We start from the raw sequence: 24,954 nt of genomic DNA, 5'->3' as shown, positions 1-24,954 counted from the left end.
TAAAGAAAAAAAATCTACCTTCTGGAAGTTCTCAATTTAATAGGGGAAATGAGTAAAAACTGGATGACAACTCTCCCTTATCAAATGAAGTGATGCATGTCATTTAAATTTCATAACCTAGAAGTCATTTATTATTCCAAATTTACAATATGAGGAAAAGGAGATTTAGAGCAACTCAGAACACATGAATTAGTAGCTAGAGTTAAGCTTCAGCATGCTACATCTTCACTCTCAATCTAAGCTCATTTTATACACTAATGATAACAACAGTACACCAATGATGATAACAGTTAAGTATTATTCAAAGCTTAGCATTTCATATATATATTTATCATATAAAATATTACTGTATACATAAACATATGTGTAATTTCTTTAAGCCTCCTACCAATCCTCTGAGACAATCATTATCATTTTTACATATAAAGAAACTTGCCTATGGCCCACATCTTAGAATATGGTAGCCCTAGACCTTAACTACCCATATAATTTTAATATTTATATGCATAATTACTAAATAAATAAAATACATAAGAAATTTATTTTTATAATAAAATGGCTTTCCTTTCTAGCAGTCTGTAAGACAAAAACGGCTTGATAATCAAGTTATTCCTATGCGCAAAAAAATAAAGATAAAAAATTATAATATAAATATTTTTCTGTCTTGGCACTAGAAAGTTTATGTTAACAGGAAACCAAACAGATAAAAAATTTTAACTCTCCCTCCAGAAGACAGCACTCTTTTGAAAAAAAGATCAGGATGAATTTTTAAACATCTTCATGATGCAGCTTCATTCAGAAATTTTCTGGCTTTCCTTCCAGATAGGAAACATTCAGCTTGTTATTTCAGAGACTGGCCAAAAAATCTTACTTTCAGGTAAAAGAGGGCTCTATTCAGACTCTCCTAAATACGAACAAATTACTCTTTATACTCCCTTTCAGACAGTGATAAAAACAGAAACTACTTAATTCAGGACATTTAGTACTTTACAGTGAGATTATTTTGAATTTGCATGGGTCCAGAAGTCACCAGAACTATATTAAGGGGAATTTTATTTGTGTCTACACTTATCTGGCATGCTGTAGATATTCAACAAAATTATGGTAAGTAAAGGAAACAATCAGTCTTAATGACAAAATTATCCTTAGAACCCATTGTTCATACACATAATAGTCTTCCAAATTATAAGAGCCATTTTTGGAAGAAAATTATTACGACAGGATATCCTAAAACTGCTCTGTTGATGACAGAAGGATGCATAAAGCATTTTATACATAAATAATAATTACTTCCAATGGCATGTTTATCTTCAAAGTATAAATGGTAAACTATAACTATAATTCTGTATGAAATCTATGTATAAAGTAGCACTATGCCTGGCATATAATATATATGTGACATCTAGGCAAAATTGTACAGTGGCCAAAATTATAGGGTCTAGAACCAGATTGCCTAAATTCAAATCACACATCCAATATTAAAAAAAAAAAATTGCATGCCTTAGGTAAGTTACTTAATGTGGAGGTACCTCAGTTTTCTCATCTGTAAACCTCAGTCAAACCTATGGGATTTGTAAAATTAATATGAGTTACTATATATAAAATACTAAAACAGTCCTTAGTTATTATTTTTAAATCATCAAATTTGAAAATCAAGCACAGATAAAATTAGTCAATACAAATACTGAAACATTATAACCATTATTTTCCTCAATCCTTTGACCAAGTTAAAGACTAAAAACAAGAATTCCCACTCATAGCAAACTAGTAAATATTAACAACTAAGCCCCTTTTACTAGGGTCAATGGGGTCAATTATTATCTGGTTTTTCTAGAAATACACATATCCAGCAATTTTCTGTCATCCTGCTTTAGATTTATAAATCTATCATCTACCAAATTATCAATACTATAAAATAATGTGTTGTTTTTATTTTACAAATCATTGAATTTCATGAAAATATACTTTTATTACTACATTTCATCCAGAGTCAATTCCACTCACATCTACTGCAGACAAGTCAATTGTATCCACTTCACAAAGAGTGCAACCATTATCTTGTGTCCATGCATTAGGTATATAGTTTCCAAAATAATTCAGGAGGATCTGGAAAAGAAGGAAAACTGCACTATTAACAAAAGTAAGACTTTCCCATCAATGTACTTTCATTCTATAAACCTCTAACTTCAAAGTGTGCTTTCTGCATTAGGTACATCCCCTTAATAATTCTATGAATATCTGTCACCTAGAGATACACAATGAACAAAGTTCTCTACAGACTGTGAATCATAAATGAAAGCAAACTTTGTCTAGAAATGCCAAAAAATGCATTATACATCATAAAAGTCACATTTCATTATATCAAAAATAAGAGACACCATTAAAGAAATATGTCAAACAATTTAACACAGTTTTAATTAAGCTAATGAAACTTATTAATCAAAATGAATAAAAGCAGTTATGTGAACAGTAATTTAGTAATAATATAAATATGCTTAAAGGCTCAGTCTAGACATGTACAGTGAATGGGTTAGTGCCAGTGTGACCTCTTACCACCATCACCACACAAAACAAATATTGTATATACTTTTATTACCAAAAGGCACTAAACTCTTCTGGGAAACTATGGTACTCACTATAACCCAGGCTTCTGGGCAGTGATTCTGGAATACTGACTTGAGGAAAAGAAAACCTGTAGATTAAAATAGACCTAGAATAAGTTCTAATTAGAGCCACCCCACAAACCCTATCAATAATAAACTAGAGTGGAGAGGGGAGGTAGAACAAGATGGCAGAGTAGGGAGAACTTGGGCTCACCTCCTCCCACACATACACAAAAATTACAACTACATAGAGAGAACCATCTCTGAGAATGACCATAAGACTAACAGAAAATATTTTCCATAACTGGAGATAAAAAGAAAAAGCAACAATGAGACAGGTAGGAGGAAGAGAGATGCAGTTTAGTCAGAACCCATGCCCACAGTGGAGCAATCCACAAGCAGGAGGGGTATCACAGTCCTAGGGGTCTTCACCAAAGGGCCAAGGACCCAAGCCCAACATTGGGCTCCCCATCTTAGAAGACCTGCACCAGGAAGATGAGACACCATAAAATCTGGCTTTAACACCAGAGGGGCTTACATGTGGCAGAGCCAGAAGCCTGTAGGAAACTGAGACTGCTCTTAAAGGGTGCAGGCACAGATTCACTCTTTCCAAATCCCAGTGCAGAGGCAGCAGTTAGAATAGTGCCTGGGTCATACAAGAAGGAAATTCATTTATTAATTTTAGGGCATGTACCTAAGAGGCACAGATCTGTTCAAACTTTCTGAGTATAAAGGAGCTGGCAGATTGTGGCCAGGCCTTATAGCTGGTTGTACTGGGAACCAGCCCCATATACCAGTGCACCCAAAGCAATTGCAACTCAGTGATAACAGGAGTATGCACACAGCCCACACAGAGGACAATCCTGGAGTACCTGTCTCTGTTGACCAGGAGGGGACACACTACTGGGCCCCACAAGACACCTTCTATACAAAGTCACTCTTTAAAGACCAGGAGATAATAGGTGATCTACCTAATACATAGAAACAAAAAAATTAGTTTATATGAGGAGATGTTCCAAACAAAAGAATAAGACAAAACCTCAGAAAAAGAATTTAATGAAATGGAGCTAAGTTAGAAACTTGAGGGAATCACAGGCAGATTAGATGATGCAGAGGAAAGGATCAGCAATATGGAAGACAGGCTAATAGGAAATCACCCAATCAAAACAGCAAAACAAAAAATGAATTTTAAAAAATGAGGATAGTTTAAGGAGCCTCTGGGGCACAAAAAGCATTCTAACATTTGTATTATAGAATTCCCAGAAGGAAAAGAAAGGGACAGAGATATTTCAAGAGATAATGGATGTAAATTCCCCTAAACTGGTGAAAGAAACACATTCAAGTCTAGGAATCCCAGAGAATACCAAATAAAGTCAATCCAAAGGGACCTACACAAATACACTACCGTCACAATGTCAGAAGTTAAAGATAAAGAGAGTATTATGGTCAGCAAAAAACAAAACAAAACAAATGTGTCACATACAAAATAAATCCTGTGAGATTATCAGCTGATTTTTCAGCAGAAAATTTGTAGAATGGCATGACATATTCAAAGTACTCCAGTACTCTTGCCTGGAAAATCCCATGGATGGAGGAGCCTGGTAGGCTGCAGTCCATGGGGTCACGAAGAGTCAGACATGACTGAGCAACTTCACTTTCACTTTTCACTTTTATGCATTGGAGAAGGAAATGGCAACCCACTCCAGTGTTTTTGCCTGGAGAATCCCGGGGATGGGGTCACACAGAGCCGGACACAACTGAAGTGACTTAGCAGTAGCAGTAGCATTCAAAGTACTGAAAGGAAAAACACAACCAAGAACCTCTATCTGGTGAAGTTAACATTCAGTATTGAAGAAGAGATAAAGAGTTTACCAGAACAGCAAAAGGGCAATGAGTCCATCACCACTAAGCCAACCTTATAAGAAATGTTAAAGGGTCTTCCTTATAGAAAAGACAAGAACATAATCAGAAATATGAAAATTCAAAAAGAGAAAAATACCACCAGTAAAGTCAAATATATAGTAAAGGTAATGAATCAGCCAACTATACAGCTAGTATGAAGGTTAAAATACAAAACTAGTAAAATAAAATATTATCTATAGTAATTATTTAACAATGTACAAAATAAAAAATGTAAAGTAAGACACCAAAGACATAAAATGTGGCAGAGGAGAGTAAAAATGTAGTGTTTTTAGAATACAGGCAAATTTGAGCAATGGTCAACTTAAAATATACTGATATTTGCTATATAAGAACTTCATGGTAACCACAAATCAAAAACATATAATATAGATACACAAAAGATAAAGAGGAAGTAACACAAACATAACTCAGTAACCAAATCATAAGGGACTAAGAGAAGAAAGGAACAGAGAAGAATACCAAAAATAACCAGAAAACAACTAACAACATTGTAATAAGTATATGTCTGTCAATAATTACTTTAAATGTAAATGGACTAAATGTTCAGATCCAGAAAATAGAGTGGCTGAATGTATTAAAAGAAAAAAAAGCTCCATATACATGCTTCCATCAAAGTACTCACTTGACATCTAAAATCACACAAAAAGTGAAGGGATAAAACAGGGTATTCTCAAACATATAAAGAAGACTTAATATGTATTCATCTCAAACTATTTCAAAAAACTAAAGGGGAAGGAAGGAACACTTTCAAGTTCATTCTACATGGCCAGCATTATCCTGATATCAAAATCAAAGATACTATGAAAACAGAGAAAATAATAGATAATTATCCCTGATAAACATGAATACAAAAATCTTCAACAGAATATATATAAGCAAATGAAATTCAGTAACATATTAAAAGGATTATATATCATGATTCAGTAGGATTTACTCTAGGGACACAAGAATAGTTCAATATATTCAAATCACTCAATGTGAAACACCACATTAACAAAATAAAGGATAAAAATCATATAATCAGATGCAGTAAAACTTTTGACAAAATTCAATATCCATTTTACAACAAAAACTCTCAACAAAGTGGTTACAAAGGAAACATACCTCAACCTAAAGGCCATATATGACAAACCCACAGTTCATGTCATATTCAGTGGTGAAAAGCTGAAAGCATTTCCTCTAAACTAGGAAGAAAACAAGGATCCCACTATTCCCAATTTTATTCAACATAGTTTGGAAGCCCTTGCCAGAACAATTAGGCAAGAAAATGAGATAAAATTCATCTAAATTGAAACTGCCACTGTTTGCAGATGACATGTACCATATATAGAGAACTTTAAATACTCCACACAAAAACCTATTAGGTCTACCAAATGAATTCAGTAAAGTTACAAGATACAAACAAGACACAGAAATCTATTGCATTTCTATACACTAATAATAATTGACCAAAAATTTACAATTGCATAGGGAAGAATAAATTTCCTAGGAATAAATTTAATCAAGGAAATGAAAGATTTGTACTCTGGAAACTATAAAACATTGGGGAAAGAAACTGAGGAAGACACAATTAAATGAAGAGATAAACTGTGCTCACAGACTAAAAGAATTAATACTGTGAAATGTCCATACTACTCAGAGCAAACTCCAGATTCAATGTAATTCCTATTAAAATACCCATAGCATTTTTCACACAACTAGAATAGTCCCAAAATTTATATGAAACAACAAAAGAGGTCAAAGAGCCAAAGCAATCTTGAGAAAGAAGAACAAAACTGGAAGTATTGTGCTCCCCGATTTCACACTATACTACAAAGGACAGTAATCAAAACAATATAGTATTGACATGAAAACAGACACATAGATAAAAGGAATAGAATAGACAGCCCAGAAATAAACCTACACTTATATGGTTAATGATCTATGACATAGAAGGCAAGGTTATACAATGAGAATAGACAGCCTCTTTAATAAATGGTGCTGAGAAAACTGGACAGTTACATTCAAAAGAACCAAAATGGACTACCTTCTCATACCATATATTATACAACAAGAAACTCAAAACAGATTAAGGAATTAAATCTAAGACCTGAAACCATAAAACTTGTAGAATAAAACATAGATAATATGCTTTTTAACATTGGTTGCTAGCAGTGGTTTTTGGTTATGCCTCCTCAGGTAAGGAAAACAAAAGCAAAATAAACAAATGGGACTAAATCAAACTTAAAGTTTTTGCACATATAACAACTTCTGCACATGAAAATACCATCAACAAAACAAAAAGGCCACCCACTGAATGGCAGAAGATATTTGCAAATGCTATGTCCAAAAAAGGGGTTAATATCCAAAATATACAAAGAACTCATACAATTTAATATTAAAAAAAGAAAAAAAAAAAAGAAACAACAACCCAGTGAAAATACAGGCAGGGGATCTGAATAGATATTTCACCAAAGAAGACATACAAATGACCATCACACTGATGAAAAAATGCTCAACAAAATTAATCATCAGGTAAATGCAACCAAAACCACAATGAGATACCTGTCAAAATAGCTACTATCAAAAAATACAAGTAACAAGTGTTGGCAAGGACATAGAAAAGCGGAAACCCTTATGCAATGCTGATGAGAATGAAAATTGATGCAGCCACTATGGAAAAGAGGATGGAGGTCCCTCAAAAAATGAAATACAGAACTAACATATGATGCACATATTCCATGTCTGGATATTTTTTCCAAGAATACAAAAACACTAATTCAAAAAGATATATACACACCTATGTTCAATGAAGCATTATTTACAATAGCTAGGATATGGAAGCAACCCAAGTGTCCATCATTATATGAATGTATAAATAAATTGTGAAATATATATACATATATGTATATATATAATGTAATATTACTCAGCCATAAAAGGAATGAGATTTTGCCATTTGCAACAACATGGATAAACCAAGAGGATTTTATTCCAAGTGAAATAAGTCAGACAATGAAAGGTTAATGCCATATGATTTCACATATATGTGGAATCTAAAAACAAATGAATAAACATAACTAGTCATAAACAATCATAGACACAAGAACAAACAGGTGGTTACCAGAGGGGAGGAGAGTGGTGGGATGAGAAAATTAGATGAGGGAGATAAATAAGTACAAATTTCCAGGTACAAAATAAATGAGACGTGCATGAAACGAACAGTGTGAAGAATGTAGTAAATAATAATGTAGTAACTTTTATGGTGATATAATGATAATTAGATGTATTATAGTGATCATTTTGTAAAGTACAGAAATATCGAATCACTATGTTGTACACCAAGAACTAACATAGTATTTTAGGGAATTATAATACTTCAAAAAGAAACAAGCAAGCAAACAATCTCATAGAAAAAGAAATCAGATATATGGTTACCAGAGGCAAGAGCTGAACTTGGATGGTGATTAAAAGGTACAAATTTCAGCTATAAGTACTACAGATGTAATAAACATGATAAATATAATTAACACTGCTCTAAGTTATACATGAAAGTTGTTAAGAAACGAATCCTGAGTTCTCATTACAAGAAAAATTTTTTTCTTTTATTTTGTACTTATATGAGATGACAGATATTTACTAAACTTATACAGTGCTATGTATCAATTATAAAACTGGAAGAAAAAAAAAAGTATGACACTGTTTCCCCACCTACCCCTTTCATATATCTCAGAATATCTCCCTTGTGACTTATCCCCCCTTCTCCTTAATCATCTGTTGGCAGTCGTTTTATCTATAAAATCTTTATAGATAATTTATCTATAAAATTTATCTATAAAATCCTTCATTATGTTTTGGATTTAGGAGGTGGAGGAAGATGGATGGAAGAGAGAGGTAAACACATTGAAAGATGCTCTGAGCCCTCAAAAAACTATCTTGAACGTCCCTAGCATGTAAACATTTTAAGAAAAATTCTGCTGACCTTACTTAAAGAAATTACTGAACATTCTAACCTTCAATTTTAACCCCTAGCATGGTATAAAGAGCTAAAGTTTTTTAATTTTTATTATTTCTTGTCATAAACTATAATTATCTCACCTCAACACAGTGAAGCTAAAACAAATTAGCTTTGGCTGTAATTTTATATTACTGATAAAAGGAAGCACCTAAAATTCTCATATGTTTGCATAATCATTACTTTTTCATTGAAAAGATGAGATGAACTAAAAGAAAAAAATGTTCATATGTTAAATATGATAGTCAAAAATGCACAGAAGTACCAACTGAATTTTTCTAGCTTCCTAAGATCATGGCATCCGGTCCCATCACTTCATGGCAAATAGATGGGGAAGCAGTGGAAACAGCGGCTGACTTTATTTTTCTGGGCTCCAAAATCACTGCAGATGGTGATTGCAGCCATGAAATTAAAAGACGCTTACTCCTTGGAAGGAAAGTTATGACCAACCTAGACAGCATATTAAAAAGCAGAGACATTACTTTGCCAACAAAGGTCCATCTAGTCAAGGCTATGGTTTTTCCAGTGGTCATGTATGGATGTGAGAGTTGGACCATAAAGAAAGCTGAGCGCCGAAGAATTGGTGCTTTTGAACTGTGGTGTTGGAGAAGACTCTTGAGAATCCCTTGGACTGCAAGGAGATCCAACCAGTCCATCCTAAAGGAGATCAGTCCTGGGTGTTCATTGGAAGGACTGATGTTGAAGCTGAAACTCCAATACTTTGGCCACCTCTTGCGAAGAGTTGACTCATTGGAAAAGACCCTGATGCTGGGAAAGATTGAGGGCAGGAGGAGAAGGGGATGACAGAGGATGAGATGGTTGGATGGCATCACCGACTCAATGTACAAAGGTTTGGGAGACTCTGGGAGTTGGTGATGGACAGGAAGGCCTGGCGTACTGTGGTTCATTGGGTCACAAAGAGTTGGACACGACTGAGCGACTGAACTGAACTGAAGACCTTAAAAGAGATCTTATGGTATAGAATAGATAAAGAAGTTAGTTTAGTACTATTTTATCTGATTCCTTTCAAATATTTGGTATTCCATTCAAATATTTCTATTGCACTAAAACTGAAGCAAAGGCTATTGAAACAAGTACAGTATAATTACAAAGAGAAAACCTTTGTGTTTTACATATATTATAGACAGTCACATTATTCTGTATAGCACAATCATAAGACATGGAAAAGTAACTCATTCACATCCCTCTTGTACTACATGAAAAGTCAGGAAACAAATTACGAGGCAGAAAATATGTAGTTATGATATTCATTAATGACATTTCAAGAATCAGTACAATGATTTGAATATGTTTCTATAATAAAAACAAAAATTTTACTATTGTCAAACTATAAGTGCAAATGTTAATTATTCATGTCCTATATAACATTATGATTTTGGATTAAAAATAGAGATTCATGTTTAAATGGGTTCTCTATTAAGCATTATTACTAAAAGGAATTTTTTAAAAAGCTGGTGAGAAATACACAATTTTGTTTAAAATATCCTGGGAAATAATTTTTTTAGAAGAAAAAAAAAATCCCCCCATGGTTGGACATATCTAAAATTCCCACCTATATATAAAGACTGGCACCTTCCTCATCTCAGAAATCTCATACGAAATTAAATATTTATTTCATGAATTATTGATGAGTCTGTTAGGACCCCTAGGTGAATATGAAAATCAATATCCTTTTTAAAAGTTTAGAGCATAAAAGACATTACATTTAGTTTTCAGAATTAAAACTTCATAACTTTTTTACTTTTTATGTCTATTGGATTTTCAGAGATCACTAAGACTGGAAATCTCTCTTTTTTTGGATCTCTCATCACACAGGCAGAGGTTACTCATCACCCTTACCCTCTGTTTACATCTGTTTTCTTCATCAAAAATCACAGACATTTGTGCTGGCAGCTTTGGAAAGTGCAGAAAACTGTTTATGTAGTTAGGCTGTTCCAGGAAGTCCCCAGCTACTAGGTGGTAGTGCTTTCTTAATCCTGTTTTCACAATATCGAAACATTTCCAAGGGTGATGTCATGTCACTGGCAGAGAAACTTTTCCAACTGAATCTTTTCTTTTTTCTTTCATTTTTTTTCAAGTCACCCAGGTATTCAAGGTCATAGTGACCCAAGCATTGAGGTTTATATGCACAAAATTAGAGTCCCTATTTTTATTGCAGATCAGATTCATTTCTGAAATGACTTGTTTTCATGTGTATATTAGATGATCTGCTTTTCTTATGTCTAACTTCTGTTTGTATATAAATACTACCAATTTCATAATGATTTACCTTAAGAAGTACATTATCTGATATTTGAAAGAAAAAAGTTAGTTATTAAAATAAGCATCTTATGATGTGTTACTAACAGTAAATAAGTTTCAAGAATAAAAAGCAAAACTTCAAACCAGAAGTCATGGTTTCTATCTAAAAACTGATTTATATTAGATTATACCTAGACAAGTATGAAGACAATTATGTATAATAAATAAAAAATATATTTCAAATAAAATGTTAATTTAAAAGCAACAAAGTTGTTTATACATCATTATGAAAACAAATGAAAAATATGAATGCTCAAAGGTACATATTGCAAGGACATAAAGACTGAAAGCAACTATGAATGAAAGCAAAATGAAATGTAGTGGGATTATAAGTGATTTTTTAAATTATTTATAATTTAAAAGTTGTTCTTCCTAATAGCATGAAATTTCAAGAAAGTAACTAAGAAATCTTTACATACTTTGGTCTATAAACACATTATCAACAATTTATCATTTATACATTATGCACATTTTTAAATAAAAATGGTTTAAATATTAACATTCATGAGGTTATGGCTCAAAACCACTGACATTATAATCATTCCTTACTAAATAAAATAATTAATAAAGCTAACATACAAAATATATAAAAATCCTTTCATCTTTATGATGGTTAAATAAAAATGGTGTATCTAAAAAGAGTAATCTGCTTTTTTTTTCTTCATTATCCTAGGTAAAATGTGATATTTTTTAACATATTACTAAATAAAGTGTTGGCATTCATTGAATGCTCATTTATATAGTCCTTTCTCAAATTTTATATTATACCAAATATAATTTTACAATAAAAAATTACTTCATTTTTGCTGCCAAATAGAATTATAAGGTCATGTCACAGAAAATATAATGGGATCATCATACTGCTTGAAATGCCAGAAACAGAGAGCCCAAACTAAAAATGTTGCTCGGAAGACTTAAAATTTCTTAGTACATACAGAACTTTCTAAATGACTAAGGACTAGAGTTAGTGTTCTTATGAGAAGTCTTTTAATCACTTAAAACTACCAGCATTACCCTGGAAATCTGGAAAAAACTGGTGAATACAATGAAATCACCGAATACCAGGCCTCACTCAAAATAGCTAAATTTTTGGGACCAACCACACTCTTAAAGACATTTAAGTTTGATTACATTACTACATTACCAAGGAGAAATAGCACACTATTTAGTTATAGATGTCTGGCTATAGAAGTTCATTTATCTGTCTAGGGACAGTTACAGGGACCCACACATATTGCATGAATATTTTGCCCTGCCAGAAAAAAATCCACTTCACTATTCCCAAGAATAATGCTACATCATTGGACTATTTATAGACCTTGACATTCAATCACAATTTATTGAAAGACTAATATATGCTGCACATGTGTTGAAGCCTGGCAAAAAAAAAAGTGAACAGGATAGATACGATTTCTATAATACCTAGGCTTACAGACCCAGTAAGAGACAAAAATTTAAAACAGGTCAATCCTATCCCTGTACAGGGTGTGGTATTATGTTCTGTGATAGACAAAGTTCCAGATATTATAAAAGCATGTAGGAAACTTGAGGAGTGAAGACTAAGCTGACACCTAAAAGATGAATGGCTCAGCAGGTAAAGAATCCACCTGCAGTGCAGGAGACACAGGAGACATGGGATCCATCCCTGGGTCAGGATGATCCCCTGGAAGAAGGCATGGCAACCCACTCCAGTATTTTTGCCTGGAGAGTCCCATGGACAGAGAAGCCTGGCAGGTTTCTGTCCAAAGGGTCACAAAAGAGTCAGACACAACTGAGTGACTAAGCACACACAAAAGATGAATAGCACTTAATAAATGGGTACAGCAGATAGGAATTAGGGTCAGAGGATTCCAGAACAGTGATGTGCATATATAGAAGACATGCAGACAGAGGAAACATGAAACGTTTGCAAAGTTTAAATTAACTCAGTATGGCAGGAGTTGAGGGAGAGAATGAGAATGAGAAATGGTGTATAGATATTATAGTATCAGGAGTAGGAGAGTAGATGGGACGGTACACCGGGGACACCTAAATCAGAAGCAAACTTCAAAGGAAAAAAAAAAGAGCTTTACAAAACAAGTTGAGAATGTGGAACTTCATACCTAAGACTATAAAGGGCAGCACACAGGTTGAGTAATGTGACTGGGTTTTTGCTTCTGCAGAATACTCTATGTCCAAGTTGCTAGCAGATGACTGTTATCAGTGAAAGGTTGCAGGTGGCCTGAACTAAAAAGTTGCTCTTGACTCTAAGAAAATTAGTCAAACCACCATGCACAGAGTTAGAAGGTATAGTTCTTGGATTGGATGGTTGGTTTAGTCACTCAGTCGTGTCCAACTCTTGAGACCCCATGGACTGTAGCCTGCCAGGCTCTTCTGTCCATGGGATTTCCCAGGCAAGAATACTGGAGTGGGTTGCCATTTACTTCTCCAGGGGGACTGAAAGAGAGAGGCATCTACAGCCAAAACAAACACCAGCTTGTGGCTAATCAACTGGGTGGAAGAGGGAAAGAACTGAAGGTCTTGAGCTCCATGTCTTATTTGACACACAGATAAATCTAACAATTGGGCATTCAAACTCAGAGCTCAGGAAAGATGGAAGCTACAGCAAGGGATTTGAAAATAATCAGCACTGAGAGATTTGCTGATTTGGGAATGAAGCATATTACCTAAGAATGCAGAGAAAAGAATGTCTCCGACAGATACCTATAGAATACTAAAACTAAATAAATTGTTTTAGAATAACTAAAACAGTACAGGAAGAGGACCATCGGACCCCAGAATTTCACTACACAAAGTGTTAAGTTTTAAAAATTTATATTAAGGGACTTTCCCTGGTGGTCCAGTGGTTAAGAATCTGCCTGCCAATGCAGGGGACACAGGTTCAATCCCTGGTTTGGGAAGATCTCACATGCCACTGAGCAACTAAACCTCTGTACCACAAATACTGACCCTGGGCTCTAGAGCCTGAGAGCCACAACTACTGAGGCTCTGCACTGCAACTACTAAAGCCCACATGCCCAGAGTCTGTGCTCTGCAACAAGAAGAGCCACTGCAATGAGAAGCTCTAGGAATACAGCTAGAGAGTAGCCCTCACTCGCCACAACTAGAGAAAGCACACCCACAGCAATGAAAACCCAGCACAACCAAAAGTAAGAAAATATATATATATATATATATATATATATAAGAAAAATAGACTAAAAAAGAATGAGGAATGGCCAGAAAGTTATTAGACAAACCAGCAGAGCATGATGGAAGCAAAGGGAAGTATTTCAAACTGAACCAAATGGGATGAACATCATCAAATGTTATCTTTGAATGAAAGATAAATGAGAGCTCTTTAGTGTCTACTCCTCAACAAGAATATCACAACACAACACTTTGGTGAAGAGCAATAGTCTCTAAAGAGTGTGGCTGTGAGGGGAAGGAAAATGTCCTACATTGCTGGGAAGCAATGTAGACTGAGAAGGATGTTACAGTTTGTGTTGGATAGGTTCATAGAATGAAAAAGACTTAACATCTTTAAAATGCTGATGAGAAGGAGAGACTAGAGCTGGGAAAACTGTTATCAGACAGATAAAGGAGTCCATAGCCAAGGTTCTGTAGGAGGGCTGGAATGTGATGAAAAGCAAGGTGGAAAGTAACTAAAGAAGGGTAATCTACTTTCTCCATTTTTATGGTGGAAAGGCTGCCAATGTGGGCTTTTCCTTGACTGTCTTCCCATGCATATAGATTTTATTGGAATTCAGGCTTCTCACTCTTCTGAAATAGCAGACTTCATCTCCCATCTCTCTTCCCACAATACAAATTTATCTAATAATCTCTTTTCTATGTACTTATGGGTAAGCCAAGCATCATCTTGGTATCCCAGAACATTGTTTTAAGCACAATATCACTAACCATATATGCGTATGTTTGTGTGTATATGTGTGTGCATATATATACGTATGTGTATGTACATATGTATATATGTATGTATATACAAAACAATTCATAAATAGACATTTTTCCATTATGATTTATCAGAGGGTATTGAATACCCCTGTCTATACAGTAGAACCTTGTTACTTATCAAGCCTCTTAAAGATATTAAAGGAGGAAGAGGGGGAGGAAAAGGTGGGAGAGAAGGAAATGGGGCAGGGGGCAGAAAGGAAGGGAAGGAGGGAGAGGGAAGAAGGGGGAAAAGGGGAAGGAGGAGAAGAAGTCATTCTATCAATATATACTTCTCTGTAATCTATCCTCAAGAAATAAAGAAACAGAGAAAGGTCTCTACTGTGACTCACCTTGGTGGGCCCATTTCCATTAATCATCACTGGTAATGTTTCATAAAATACATTTTTAGCTCTGGCTTTTCCATTTTCAAATTTCAAAACAACTTCATCTGGATTTTAAAAAAGACAGATTTTAGTCATTTAAAATGTGTATGTATGTGTTCATATACACATATACATGTACACATCTATCTATACATTTTAGTTTATTAAAAATTTCTCATGCATACTATTCCATATGCCACACTTTGAGAAACTTTGCCTGCTTCAAGTCAGCAGATATCCAAAATGAAGGACAACACTGACACAGATGCAGATTCTAAGCACCTAACTTTCTCCAACCTGGTGCTGGCAAACTGAGCTAAGACACTGAGAGGTCTTGGTTGAAAGAAGGCATCTTCGCAATACCGTCTCTATCTTTTGAAAGTGATGTAATCCCAAATGAATTAAACTATTGTCTCAATTTATTCATCTGTAAAATGGGATCCTTGCCTGTTTTTCTAGGTTATTATGAAGATAACAACAATATATGTTTAGCAAGTAGAAAACTGACAGGCAAAAGCTAGGTTTCTACAACTGGCCATCATTGATAGTACTTCCAGTTCTTGAAAATCAGGACTAATGCTAATTCCAGGAATACATAAGTCAGCACAAGGAGCTGAAAGTAGGAGCAGAAACTTTTTTTGTTTTCAAGCTCCTTTCCTCATATTTCCAAAGCACTCTGAACTAAATGCCTTCCACTCTAAGAATCTTTTTATTTATGAACTGCCTTAAAGAAGTATATCAAATTGCAGTATATTTTTAATTTGTGAGGTATTAATGCATTAATGTATCAGTGTATTTTTTAATGTATCAATTAATTAAATTTAATGTATTCATGTATTTTTATCTAAATACATGTCTACCAGGAAAACACATACAGGCATGCACACACACATACCACACTCCACAGTGTACATGTCTCATTACCAGTTACTTTTAACCTAGGTTAAAATAATTTAATACTGCTGAGTAATTCACAATATTAAAAGCTGGTACTTAAAACTGTAATAACAAAGTGTAATTAATTTAAAACTATATCTAGAGTCCCCATAAATCACTAAAGTTTAAGTTACCTAAGGCTGAAGTTTACCTTTTTGTACTATTCTTAGGAAATGATTTCAACTGAATGCATTTATATCAAGCTCAGCTTAACTCCAATATTTTGCTTAACAGTTGCAATACCTTCATGTCAACCTTAGTCATAGCTCCAAAATGAATATAAAAAAATGATAAACAGTTGAAAACACTGGTGTTCATTTGCATACATGAGTAACCCACTATTTAGGAAGCATACCTACAGCTCCATTTAAGGTCTGGAAAATTTTACATTTGTGATCCAATGTGATGTTAATAGTTTCCTAAAAATAAGAATGAAAAAAAATATTTAAAATGCAAAAGAAACATCAAACAACACTATCATGTTGATATAGTTTGCTCTTTGGGGGAATATAAAGATCTGAAACACAAATTATTCCAATAAACTTCTTCAGAAATACCCATATTATGTGTTATGTTAAGCTATTGAGGTTGGGTATTATTATGCAACCCAACCTCATAATTATTATTATGCAGTATCATCTGTCTGACTGCTAAAACAGGTTTATAAGAAGAGAAACAAAAGGCAAAGGAGAAAGGGAAAGATATACCCAACTGAATGCAGAGTTCCAGAGAATAGCAAGGAGAGATAAGAAAGCCTTCTTAAGTAAACAATGCAAAGAAATAAGAAAACAATACAATAGGAAAGACTAGAGATCTCTTCAGGAAAACTGGAGAAACTAAGGCAACAGTTTATGCAAAGATGGGCACAATAAAGGATAGAAATGGCCAGGACCTAACCAAAGCAGATGATATTAAGAAGAAGTAGCAAGAATACACAGAAGAACTACATAAAAAAGGTCTTAATGACATGGATAAAAATGATAGTGTGGTCACTCATCTAGAGCCAGACATCCTGGAATGTGAAATCACGGAGGCCTTAGGAAGCATTACTATAAACAAAGCTAGTGGAGGTGATAGAATCCCAGTTGAGCTATTTAAAATCCTAAAGGATGATTCTGTTAATGTGCTGCACTCAATATGTCTGCAAATTTGGAAAACTCAGCAGTGACCACAGGACTAGAAAAGGTCAGTTTTCATTCCAATTCCAAAGACAATCAATGCCAAAAAAATGTTCAAACTACCGGACAGTTGTGCTTATTTCACATGCTAGCAAGGTAATGATCAAAATCCTTCAAGCTAGGATGCAGTTATGTGAACTGAGAACTTCCAGATGTACAAGCTGGATTTAGAAAAGGCAGAGGAACCAGAAATCAAATTGCCAACATCTGTTGGATCAAAGAAAAAGCAATGAGATTCCAGAAAAACATCTGCTTCATTGACTACACTAAAGCTTTTGACTGTTTGGATCACAAGAAAATGTGAAATAGTCTTAAAGAGATGGAATACAAGACCACCTTACCTGTCTCCAAAGAAACCTGTATGCAGGTTAAAAAGCAACAGTTAGAACCAGACATGGAACAACAAACTGGTTCCCAATTGGGAAAGGAGGTCATCAAGGCTGTATATTATCACCCTGCTTATTTAACTTATATGTAGAACACATCATGCAAAATGCCAGGCTAGATGAATCACAAGCTGGAATCAAGACTGCTGGGAGAAATATCAACAACCTCAGCCCCGCAGATGATACCAATCTAATGACAGAAAGTGAAGAGGAACTAAAGAGCTTCTTGATGAAGGTGAAAGAAGAAAGAGAAAAGGCTGGCTTAAATCTCAACATTTAAAAAACTAAGATCTTGACATTCAGTCCCATCAATTCATGGCAAACAGATAGGGAAAAATTGGAAACCATGGCAAATTTTATTTTCTTTGGCTCCAAAATCACTGCAGATGGTGACTGCATCCATGAAATTAAGACACTTGCTCCCTGGAAGGCAAACTAATCATTAAACATTAATTTACTTTACAACCTAATTCTCAATGGACCAATTTTTCAGCTACATTGCTCTGAAATTATATTCTTAAAATTGTCTTTGTACGCTATTACAGATGCAATGTTTGTGTTCCCTAAAATTCATATGTTCAAGACGCAAACTTCACCCTCTATCTCTTACCTCTCTCCACCATGTCGAATGAAGCAAGAAGGTGGCTGCCATCTACAAGCCAGGAAGAGAGTTCTCCCTAGAATCCAACTATTCTGGCATCCTGATCTCAGAGTTCCTCCAGAACTCTGAGAAAACAATTTCTGTTATTTAAGCCACGCAGTCTATGATATTTTGTTATGGCAAACCAAGCAGAATAAGACACATGCTGACCACATTAAATCTTATGCCTAGAGAAAACATAAATAGGATTTACACAACCAAAAATATTACAGACCCAGCAGTGAGATTTCATAGGAAGCATCCTAAAGCAAAAACAATTAAATAACACTCAGAACACTTTCACTGTGGAATTACACTCAGAAAAACAGGCATCAAGCTGCAAGGGCTAGCACTCATGCCAAGAGTAGGTTTCTCCTCTCAAATGAGGGATCAAGTCCTCAGGCTGGTTGTGTCAGGCACATAAGAGACAGTAAAAAAAAAAAAAATTAAGAATAAAGTTTCTTAAGAAGTATCTAATGAAAATATTTAGATAGTATTTATCAAAAATACAAAAGCAGACACAGTGCAAACTCACTCTAAAATATACTTTAGAGGGAGAAGCCAAGATGGCGGAGGAATAGGATGGGGAGACCACTTTCTCCCCTACAAATTCATCGAAAGAACATTTGAACACTGAGCAAATTTCACAAAACAACTTCTGACCACTAGTAGAAGACATCAGGTGCCCAGAAAAGCAACCCATTGTCTTTGAAAGGAGGTAGGACAAAATATAAAAGATAAAAAGAGAGACAAAAGAGCTAGGGACGGAGACCCATCCCGGGAAGGGAGTTATAATAGAGGAAGTTTCCAAACACCAGGAAACCCCCTCACAGTTGGGTCTGGGGGAAGTTTTCGAATCTTGGAGGGCAACCTAACTGGGAGGAAAAATAAATAAAACCCACAGATTACATGGCTAAAAGCAACTCCCAGCAGAAAAGTACCCCAGATGCCTGCATCCGCCACCAGCAAGTGGGGGCGTAACGGAGAGGAACAGGCAGCATTGCTTAGGGTAAGGACCGAGACCGAATGCCCTGAGGGCAATCGGAGGGAGCTGACTTGAGATAGCAACTTAAACTGTGGGATAGCAAGAGAGAGAGAGAGAAAATTAACCAGCCTGAACACACTGCCGGCCATTCGCAGAACAAAGGGAGTGAACAATTCCAGAGAAGAGCTGGCCGGCTGCAGACTGGCCCATCCCTGCCGGAGTAAAGAGGCGGGGAGAGGGGAAAGGGGCAAACTCAGCCCCAGATGGCACCCCCTACCAAACTGCAAACAGGCCTCCAGTTTCTAACCAAAGACTTCCTGAGATTCTGGATGGTCGACATCCGCCGGGAGGGTCACGGCTAGAGGCCAGCTCCCAAGAATAGACACAAGGCGCACGCACAAGACTGGCGTGCTCGGAAACTGAGACTGGGACCGCGGAGGGGAGAAGGTGCACCACACCCGGGGAGAGCACACCCGTCAAGCTCCTGGCGGCCTGAGCTGCTAGGGCTGGGGAAGGCACAAAACGCAGGACCAACCGAGTCTGCGCTTTTGTGGAATACCTGAAAACTGCAACCGCACGCAACGCAGGGCCCGCTCCATATAGAGCAGCTGGGAGCCTGAGCAGTGAAAACCGGGAGAGCACACACCCATGAGCGGGGACAAACCCAGTGTGGCCGGAACACTGTGAGTGCTCCCCACACAGGCCAGCGATATCTGTCTGCAGCGCCCCTCCCTCCCTGCAGCGCGACTGAACAAGCAAAACTAAACAAGAGACAACCTCTGCCCGCCTGTGTTGGGGCAGAAATTAGACACTGAAGAGACGGGCAAAGAGAAGCCAAATAAACAAAGGGAACTGCTTCAGAAGGGACCAGTGCAACAGATTAAAATCCCTGTAGATAACACTGACTACACCAAAAGGGGCCTACAGATATCGAGAAGTGTAAGTTGGAATGAGGAGCTATCTGAAACTGAACCAAACCCACACTGATCGCAACAGCTCCAGAGAAATTCCTAGATATATTTTTACTTTTTTTTTAATTAAAAAATATTTTTTCTTTTCTTTTTTTATTTTTTCTCTTTTATTTTCTTTTAAAGTTCCCTATTACTCCTCCATCACTCCTTAACTTTCATTTTCATATATATTTACTGTTTTTTTTAATTAGGAAAAAAAAATTTTTTCTAGTTTTATTTTTTTTCTCTTATTGTCTTTTAAAGCTCTCTATTACTCCAATATTACTCCTTAATTTTCATTTTCATTTCACTATAACCTTGCCAAAAAAAAGGAAAAGCCATATTTTTAAACGGAACTTCATATATATTTCTAAAATTTTTTGTTTTTTTGTTTTTAATATTGTATTTTTAAGAGTCTAACCTCTCCTCTAGATTTTTAATCTTTGTTTTTCAGTATTTGATATCAATTTTGGACATTTAAGAATCCAATATTCAGTACCCATTTTTACTCAGGAGTGTGTTGATTACTCTCTCCCACTTTTGACTCTCCGTTTTCTACCTCAGAACACTTTTATTTCCTCCCTTCCCCTTTTCTTCCCAATCCAATTCTGTTAATCTATGCGGGTGTCTGGGCTACAGGGAACACTTTGGGAACAGAGAACTGCATAGATCTGTCTCTCTCCTCTTGAGTCCCCCTTTTTCTTCTGAAGCTCATCTCTATCTCTCTCCTCCCTCTCCTCTTCGTCATGTAACTCTGTGAACCTCTCTGGGTGTCCCTCATGGGGGAGAATCTTTTCACCATTATCCTAGAAGTTTTATTATCAGTGCTGTACAGTTGGAGAAGTCTTGAGACTACTGGAAGAAAAAAACTGAAATCCAGAGGCAGGAGACTTAAGCCCAAAACCTGAGAACACCAGAAAACTCCTGACTATATGGAACATTAGGGAATAAGAGACCATCCAAAAGCCTCCATACCTACACTGAAACCAACCACCACCCAAGAGCCAATAAGTTCCAGAGCAAGACATACCATGCAAATTCTCCAGCAACACAGGAACATAGCCCTGAGCATCAACATACAGGCTGCCCAAAGTCACACCTAACACATAGACCCATCTCAAAACTCATTACTGGACACTCCATTGCACACCAGAGAGAAGAAATCCAGTTCCATGCACCAGAACACCAATGCAAGCTTCCCTAAACAGGAAACCTTGACAAGCCAATCGTCCAACCCCACCCACTGGGAGAAACCTCCACATTAAAAAAGAACCACAGACTACCAGAAACAGAAAGGCCACCCCAAACACAGCAATCTAAACAAGATGAAAAGGCAGAGAAATACCCAACAGGTAAAGCAACATGAAAAATGCCCACCAAGTCAAACAAAAGAGGAGGAGATAGGGAATCTACCTGAAAAAGAATTTAGAATAATGATAATAAAAATGATTCAAAATCTTGAAAACAAAATGGAGTTACAGATAAATAGCCTGGAGACAAAGATTGACAAGATGCAAGAAATGTTTAATAAGGACCTAGAAGAAATTAAAAAAGTCAATTAAAAATGAATAATGCACTAAATGAGATCAAAAACACTCTGGAGAGAACCAACAGTACAATAACAGAGGCAGAAGACAGGATAAGTGAGGTAGAAGATAAAATGGTAGAAATAAATGAAGCAGAGAGGAAAAAAGAATCAAAAGAAATGAGGACAACTGCAGGGACCTCTGGCACAGTGTGAAACGCCTGAACATTCGAATCATAGGAGTCCCAAAAGGAGAAGACAAAAAGAAAGGCCATGAGAAAATACTCAAGGAGATACTAGCTGAAAACATCCCTAAAATGGGTAATGAAATAGCCACCCAAGTCCAAGAAACCCAGAGAGTCCCAAACAGGATAAACCCAAGGTGAAATACCCCAAGACACCTATTAATCAAATTAACAAAGATCAAATACAAGGAACAAATATTAAAAGCAGCAAGGGAAAAACAACAAATAACACACAAAGGGATGCCCATAAGGATAACAGCTGATCTACCAATAGAAACCATTCAGGCCAGAAGGGAAAGGCAGGACATTCTTCAAGTAATGAAAGAGAATAACCTACAACCTAGATTACTGTAGCCAGCAAGGATCTCATTCAGATATGAAGGAGAACTCAAAAGCTTTACAGACAAGCAAAAGCTGAGAGAATTCAGCACCACCAAACCAGCTCTTCAACAAATGCTAAAGGATCTTCTCTAGACAGGAAACACAGAAAGGTTGTATAAACGTGAACCCAAAACAATAAAGTAAATGACAATGGGACCACAGCTATCAATAATTACCCTAAATGTAAATGGGTTGAATGCCCCAACCAAAAGACAAAGACTGGATGAATGGATACAAAAACAAGACCCCTATACATGCTGTCTACAAGAGACCCACCTCAAAAAGACGGACACATGCAGACTAAAAGTGAAGGGCTGGAAAAAAATATTTCATGCAAATGGAGACCAAAAGAAAGCAGGAGTCACAATACTCATATCAGATAAAATAGACTTTAAAATAAAGGCTGTGAAAAGAGACAAAGAAGGACACTACATAATGATCAAAGGATCAATCCAAGAAGAAGATATAACAATTATAAATAAATATGCACCCAACATAGGAGCACACATTATGTAAGGCAAATGCTAATGACTATGAAAGAGGAAATTGATAGTAACACAATAATAGTGGGAGACTATAATAGCCCACTCACACCTATGGATAGATCAACTAAACAGAAAATTAACAAAGAAACACAAACTTTAAATGACACAATGGACCAGCTAGACCTAATTGATGTCTATAGGACATTTGACCCCAAAACAATCAACTTCACATTTTTCTCAAGTGCACACGGAACCTTCTCCAGAATAGATCACATCCTTGGCCATAAATCTAGCCTCAGTAAATTCAAAAAAATTGAAATAATTCCAGTCATCCTTTCTGACCACAGTGCAGTAAGATTAGATCTCAATTACAGGAAAAAAATTATTAAAAATACAAACATATGGAGGCTAAATAACATGCTTCTGAATAACCAACAAATCATAGAACAAATCAAAATATGCATAGAAATGAATGAAAATGAAAACACAACAACCCAAAACCTATGGGACACTGTAAAAGCAGTGCTAAGGGGAAGGTTCATTACAGGCTTACCTCAAGAAACAAGGAAAAAGTCAAATAAATAACCTAACTCTACACCTAAAGCAACTAGAAAAGGAAAAAAATGAAGAACCCCAGGGTTAGTAGAAGGAAAGAAATCTTAAAAATTAGGGCAGAAATAAATGCAAAAGAAACTAAAGAGACCATAGCAAAAATCAACAAAGCTTAAAGCTGGTTTTTTGAAAAAATAAACAAAATTGACAAACCATTAGCAAGACTCATTAAGAAACAAAGGGAGAAGAACCAAATAAACAAAATTAGAAGTGAAAATGGAGAGATCACAACAGACAACACTGAAATACAAAGGATCATGAGACTACTACCGGCAGCTCTATGCCAATAAAATGGCAACTTTGAAGAAATGGACAAATTCTTAGAAAAGTATAACTTTCCAAAACTGAACCAGGAAGAAATAGAAGATCTTAACAGACCCATCACAAGCACGGAAATCGAAACTGTAATCAGAAATCTTCCAGGAAACAAAAGTCCAGGACCAGATTGCTTCACAGCTGAATTCTACCAAAAATTTAGAGAAGAGCTAACATCTATCTTACTCAAACTCTTCCAGAAAATTGCAGAAGAAGGCAAACTTCCAAACTCATTCTATGAGGCCACCATCACCCTAATTCCAAAACCAGACAAAGATGCCACAAAAAAAGAAAAGTACAGGCCAATATCACTGATGAACATAGATGCAAAAATCCTTAACAAAATTCTAGCAAACAGAATCCAACAACATATAAAAAAAAATCATACACCATGACCAAGTGGGCTTTATCCCAGGAATGCAAGGATTCCTTAATATCTGCAAATCAATCAATATAATACACCACATTAACAAACTGAAAGATAAAAACCATATGATTGTCTCAATAGATGCAGAAAAAGCCTTTGACAAAATTCAACATCCATTTATGATTAAAACTCTCCAGATAGCAGGAATAGAAGGAACATACCTCAACATAATAAAAGCTATATATGACAAACCCACAGCAAGCATTACCCTCAGTAGTGAAAAACTGAAAGCATTTCCCCTGAAATCAGGAACAAGACAAGGGTGCCCACTCTCACCACTACTATTCAACATAGTTTTAGAAGTTTCGGCGACAGAAATCAGAGAGAAAAAGAAGTAAAAGGAGCCCAGATAGGAAAAGAAGAAGTGAAACTCTCACTGTTTGCAGATGACATGATCCTCTACATAGAAAAACCTAAAGACTCTACCAGAAAATTACTAGAGCTAATCAATGAATATAGGAAAATTGCAGGATATAAAATTAACACACAGAAATCCCTTGCATTCCTATACACTAACAATGAGAAAACAGAAATAGAAATTAAGGAAACAATACCATTCACCACTGCAACAAACAGAATAAAATACTTAGGAATATATCTACTTAAAGAAACAAAGACCTATACATAGAAAACTATCAAACACTGATGAAAGAAATCAAAGAGGACACAAACAGATGGAGAAATATACCATCTTTGTGGATTGGAAGAATCAATATTGTCAAAATGGCTAT

General features: G+C 35.7%; 1 protein-coding gene across 2 annotated transcripts in view; it reads right to left on the bottom strand.

The window, feature by feature from the left end:
- The window catches only part of PLOD2 (procollagen-lysine,2-oxoglutarate 5-dioxygenase 2), a 131,002-nt gene that overhangs the window by 29,067 nt on the left and 76,981 nt on the right, over positions 1-24,954 (bottom strand). For both annotated transcript variants that reach the window (XM_020872192.2, XM_020872193.2), the window contains exons 6-8: positions 16,450-16,513; positions 15,126-15,223; positions 2,005-2,106 (exon numbers count right to left, since the gene is read on the bottom strand). In XM_020872192.2, the coding sequence (XP_020727851.2) occupies positions 2,005-2,106; positions 15,126-15,223; positions 16,450-16,513 (264 nt within the window). The remainder of the gene's footprint in view (positions 1-2,004; positions 2,107-15,125; positions 15,224-16,449; positions 16,514-24,954) is intronic.

The sequence above is a fragment of the Odocoileus virginianus genome, chromosome 4 (genome assembly GCF_023699985.2).
Source record: "Odocoileus virginianus isolate 20LAN1187 ecotype Illinois chromosome 4, Ovbor_1.2, whole genome shotgun sequence".
NCBI lineage: Eukaryota > Metazoa > Chordata > Mammalia > Artiodactyla > Cervidae > Odocoileus > Odocoileus virginianus.
The sequence above is the reverse complement of the archived record's forward strand: the minus strand, read 5'-3'. Positions and strand labels throughout refer to the sequence as shown.